Below are 5,925 nucleotides of genomic sequence, written 5' to 3' on the forward strand. Positions count from 1 at the left end.
ATAACAAGATTACTTATCAACTGTCACAATATAAAGTCTTTGCATGTCACAAAACATGCTCATCTCTGCTCACACACACACACACACACACACACACACACACACATTTGCACGCAATCCTAATTCGAGGGAAATCCTACTTGACGTGCTAGATTGTTCTAGCACGTCAGCATTTTAATTGAAATGTTATTCACAACAGAACACCTTCTGTTTTTTTATTCCGCAAAACTCAAATATTAATATAACATTTTGAATAAAGAGTAGTATTTCTATTACACTTAAAATACTCATTTTTGTTGCATAACTATATGGTATGAACATTCCAATTGATGAATGAGGCTGGCTCTGTGATGTCATCCCTCTCCAGTGATTCCGCCCTAAGTGACAATGCAAGTATAAAAACATGCCACACTCTGCCTGTCATCACACTTGAAGCAACACGGCTCAAATACAGACTGTTTGCACAACTTGCAGCGATTCTAGGGAACAGGATTCTAATACACAGGGCTGTTGACTTGAATGAAGCAAGCAACAGTTAGTGTGATCTTTGGAGTTTTAATCGTGGGTAGGGAGCCTCCTCAGAGTGTTGGATCTTCCTCGTCATTAATTCATCAACATGATAATAAGCATCGCTCTGATCTGGGCAGTACTGGTGGGATTGTGCTGCCTTCTGTGGCTTGCTGTGGGCATACGGCGCAGGTAAGAGAAGAAATGTTGGATGCATTGTCTTTAGGGCTTTCTTTTGTAAGTTATTGTATTATTCTTACCCATCACTTTACCACCATGTTTTTTTGCTGTGGAAGAACAGATGCATAAGGCCATCTTTGCTTACCAGTGTGGAGTACATAAGTATGTGTCCAGTGTACAAATGCTTTTGCATTGATTATTTTACAGTATATTGTTGATCACAAACAGTTTAACAACACGCGGGCTGTCAGCGCAGCTGCTGGGGGCAAACTGTAGTCAGATTGACTAAATCTGAAAAAAATTCAATAAAAATGTTGTTCACTAGACTAGAGGATAATTTAGAGTCTAAATCAACAAAAATATTTCTACAAACCAGTCTAGTGTCTACATTGTAGACGTTAAGGCCAATATTTAACTACAGCAACATTGCTAACTAGTTGTTTGGAAATGTGGGTGGCTCAGGGTTCAACTTTCAGGTAACTCATTGACACAGTCTGAATGAGTAAGCTTGTATATATTTTGAGGAGGCATCTTATAAAATCATGAATTAACAGAAACATCTGTATGACAGTGTCTGGTTACTTTTGGCAATTGTGTGGATTCAGCCAATTTTCACATGTCTTAGTCAAGGCAGTTTCTTCTGATTTCATGAATAAAATTGATTTGGAACAAAACACTAATAAGCCACTTTTAGGTTGAATCACTTTATCTGAATGTAATCAGTAATACTAAGAAGCAAAATTAGCAAAACTTCTGTAAAAACTCTCATGAATTATTACCTTAAATAAATACAATCTTCATGTCCTCGGTTTGTCTAGACAAACAGCTAATATACAATAAAAGAAAACAGTTTGAACTTCCCTCACAAACAGTTAGTTTTGGCTTTAACTGAATGTTGTCTGCCATCTCTTTCTTGCCAATGCCCACAGGCAGCCCGGTGAGCCTGTGGTGGAGAACGGCTTCATCCCCTACCTGGGCTGTGCTCTGCAGTTCGGGGCAAACCCTCTTCAGTTCCTCCGCAGCCGCCAGAAGAAATATGGTCATATTTTCACCTGCAAGATCGCGGGCCAGTACATTCACTTCCTGTGCGACCCCTTCTCTTACCATTCAGTCATCAGACAGGGAAGACACTTGGATTGGAGGAAGTTCCACTTTGCAACATCTGTGAAGGTACTGGATTTTATAGTTAATGTTCATAATTTTTTTTTTCAGGATATGTTTCTTCCTCAATAGAGGACTTTTCCATGCTTATACTAGTCAGTCCTTCCATGGTCTTAAAGTTATCCCTCTTAACCTCGCAGGTCTTCGGCCACGACAGCTTTGATCCTCGCCATGGCCACACCACAGAGAACCTTCACCAAACCTTTTTGAAGACCCTGCAGGGGGAGGCTCTGCCCTCTCTGATAGAGAGTATGATGGGCCACCTCCAGGACGTCATGTTGAAGTCGGACAAGCTCAGCCCCAGCAAGGACCACTGGGATGTGGATGGCATTTTTGCTTTCTGCTACAAGGTCAGTAATTTGACTTTGTATTTGAAGCATAATAGGTCATTAAGATACTGCAAGCGGTAGGCTTCTTTCTGGTTTGAAGTGCCATCATTTATTTATGGTCTCTGTATACCCATACTTACCCACCGTGCCCTACATTCTGACTTGAAAACCGTGTTCCAAATAGTCCTAAGTTGTTTCCTTCTGTTCTGCCCTCCTCCAGGTGATGTTTGAGTCAGGCTACCTGACCCTGTTTGGTAAAGAGCTGGGAGAAGACAAGATTCAGGCTCAGCAGGAAGCTCAGAATGCCTTGGTACTCAATGCTTTGGAAAACTTCAAAGAATTTGACAAGATCTTCCCTGCGTTGGTGGCAGGCCTACCTATCCATGTGTTTAAGAGCGCCCACAGTGCCAGAGAGGTGAGAGGGCTTTCCCCACAACTATCAAAGGAAGCATTGATAACATAGACTGCCTTGAACTGATGACATCTTTAGCAGTTTAAGCTTTCCATATAAGCTCAGGTATTTCCTTTCTGTAATTATTCTTTTCAAATGTATAGAAACTAGCAAAGACCATGCATGCTGAAAACCTGTCCAAGAGGGAGAATGTGTCTGATCTGATCTCTATGAGGATGATCCTGAATGATTCCTTGTCTACCTTCAATGACGTGAGCAAGTCTAGGACCCATGTGGCTCTGCTCTGGGCTTCTCAGGCTAACACATTGCCTGCCACCTTCTGGAGTCTCTTTTATTTGATCAGGTACTGACAGTCCTGCTTTTCTCTGTGTGCACAGTAGACACAATAGATTGCTTGAGCACAAGATGTTGAGAGTTCTGATCTTTCTGAACAGAATGACAGCTTTAACCATCATCTTCCTGTCAGTTAAATGTCACATGTGATTTCTCAGGAGTCCAGATGCTATGAAGGCAGGTCGTAAGGAAGTGCTGAAAATTCTGGAGGATTCGGGTCTGACGGTTGACCCTAGCAACCCAACACTCAACCTGACCCGGGACCAGCTGGACAACATGCCTGTTCTGGGTAAGATTCCATAGATAACTGGAAAATAGAAGTTTTACAAGATATAATATTGCTTGATTTAAGCCTTGTAATGCCTACACATATAAACCATTTTCTTCAAATCCAATTTCCATTTCATGAACCTAATGTGTCTCTTCCTGTCTATTTTCTGTCTATAGACAGCATCATAAAAGAAGCTATGCGTCTTTCCAGTGCTTCAATGAACGTCCGTGTTGCCAAGGAGGATTTCTTGCTTCACCTTGACAACCAAGAGGCATACCGCATCAGGAAAGATGATGTGATCGCTTTATATCCACCCATGTTGCACTTTGACCCAGACATCTATGAGGATCCCTATGTAAGAGCCCTTACTACATAATAAAGAGAAAACTTTCTTCCAGGAAGTAATTATAGTTTGTGTGGCCCCACTGAACCCCTGTATATCTCTCTTCTCTCCAACACACAGGAGTTCAAGTTTGATCGTTTCCTGGATGAGAAGGGTCAGGAGAAAGTGAACTTTTCGCGCAACGGCCGGCGACTGCGTTACTTCAACATGCCCTTTGGCTCCGGGGTCACCAAATGCCCTGGCAGATTTTTTGCTGTGTACGAGATCAAACAGTTTCTGACTCTGGTGCTGTCCTACTTTGACATGGAACTGTTGGACCCTGCTACCCAAGTCCCGCCCCTTGACCAATCACGAGCTGGTCTGGGAATCCTGCAGCCAACCTACGATGTGGACTTCAGATACAAGCTTAGGTCTACCTGCTAGGCTCTTTGTTCAGGCACAGTGATTTAAGAACATAGTGTACATAATGTATATTTAACAGTGTTAATGGAGATGTCTTTATGTATATGTAAATAGATTGAATGATATATTGTTTATGCATTTTATTTGCCACTGTAGGACATATATTCTGCACATATGGATGAATCCCATACAGTTTACACAAGTATAAATGGGTGAAACATGCAAAACACTGGTGACTGGAAGTTACCTTTCTACACTTTTGATACATTTTCCCTTTTCATGCCCTAGGATGGTCTATCACAGCAGCATTCTGCAGTGAACCAAGTCTTCATTAACGCTTTAGCTCATCTATTCTGCCACAGTGCTTATCATTCACAAATTGCTGACTAGACTCTTCTCATATTATCAATGAATGCATATTACTGTAATCAGTATAATTTACTAACCTCACCTTGAAGTAGAAGATTGAGCTTCCATCACCGTGGAGTTTGCCCTCTCAGGTTGTCTCAGTCTCACTGCTGTCACAGAAGAGCTGAATGTTGTTCAACACAGACCTTCATATGTCGCCGTCATTCACCCTCTGAGTATAATTACTGTAAGGCCTGTTGCTCAATATCAAGATACGCTGTGGTTTGTTTGATAAGGAGAAATTTCTCAAGTAGCCAGCTGAAAGTGGTGACAAGCCAAAAAACTGAAAGGAAATTACAGTTTTAATTAATGTGCATGGACAAAGTGAAGAAATCAGAACATTGACATATGTGCTGCTGCATAGCTGTCTGTAAAATGTCTATAATTAAACAAAATTGTCAGTGTTTAACCAACAAGTATGTCCAATTTCAAACAGTCCTTTTGACTTTCATTAAGTTAATTCATAGAAATGACACACGATAGTTAATGCAGCTGACAGCTGAGGGCGACAGACATCAAAATGCATTTGCATTTGTCCCTGGATTGAGATTGAAGGTAAATCAGTTATTGATAGTATTGTTTTCAATTGAAAACCAAACTACATATTAACATGTATTAGTGTGTTCCTTACTTATATGGGATGGAACAAGGTCAGAACACCACTGTAAACATGCACAGCTTTTTTCCTTTAGCTCCCTGTCAATCTGAAGGGTTAGCACTGAACACAAGTTCAACCTACACATTTACATGCTGTGCAGACAGATGATGAATCAATACATGTGTGCACTTGTCTTTGTCCCATGTTCTCATGTCTCTCTCTCTCTCTCTCTCTCTCTCTCTCTCTCTCTCTCTCTCTCTCTCTCTCTCTCTCTATTTACATATTAGAGCTGCACTTGAATGCAGCTTTAATATGTATTTCATGTTATCGAAATATGAACTAGTGTAATATTTAAATCACAGGAAGTTCAGATTTGTTAAGGGCTAAATATGTTTTGAAAAGCAATTTGGAGGAAGCATTGCGGAGCTCTTAATCTACAGACCTATCAAAACATCTTGTTTGGTACAGAAAAACCAGACCAGGATCATTATAAAAACGTTCCAGATAAAATGATAACAAATTATGCAAAATGATCAACACCCTAATATCATGAATCATATCGCACATGCAGAATGATTTGTCATAGTAACAGTTCAAAGGTATTTCCTAAAATGTTGTATTCATTATTCTAGGTAGAGTGTGTCAAATCTAACGATTAAAAAAATTAAAAATGAGTTATAACCAGGCTCACAGCATGAAAACACATGATCAAACCTATTTCAAGCCGAAATAGAAGTATCTTCCCTACTCCTCTCCCCGTCATTTGAGTCACCTTGCACGGCAGACCTCTTCTTCAAACGCAGCCTTTATTTTGGTCTAGGTGAATGCAAATCCGTCTTTAACATGATCTGTTGCACACATCATGTATTGTCTTTGTGTATATCATATCTTACAACCACCCACAGTATACATAAAAGTATGTCACCTGTAAATAACACCTCTCATGTGGCTCAGAGGCTGGCAGATGTGTAGACTGAGTGC

At 40.5% G+C, this 5,925-nt stretch overlaps 1 protein-coding gene across 1 annotated transcript; it reads left to right on the top strand.

Moving 5' to 3' along the window:
- The first annotated feature begins 336 nt into the window (after positions 1-336).
- Positions 337-4,755, top strand: cyp7a1 (cytochrome P450, family 7, subfamily A, polypeptide 1). Its single transcript, XM_010782106.1, has 8 exons — positions 337-699; positions 1,617-1,857; positions 1,989-2,198; positions 2,398-2,592; positions 2,733-2,932; positions 3,081-3,211; positions 3,370-3,548; positions 3,657-4,755. Exons 1-8 carry the CDS (start codon positions 617-619, stop codon positions 3,957-3,959), a joined length of 1,542 nt encoding a protein of 513 aa, XP_010780408.1. The 5' UTR covers positions 337-616; the 3' UTR covers positions 3,960-4,755.
- The last annotated feature ends 1,170 nt before the right edge of the window (positions 4,756-5,925 follow it).

This window comes from Notothenia coriiceps, unplaced genomic scaffold, assembly GCF_000735185.1.
Source record: "Notothenia coriiceps isolate Sejong01 unplaced genomic scaffold, NC01 NC01_scaffold00024134, whole genome shotgun sequence".
Classification (NCBI taxonomy): Eukaryota; Metazoa; Chordata; class Actinopteri; order Perciformes; family Nototheniidae; genus Notothenia; species Notothenia coriiceps.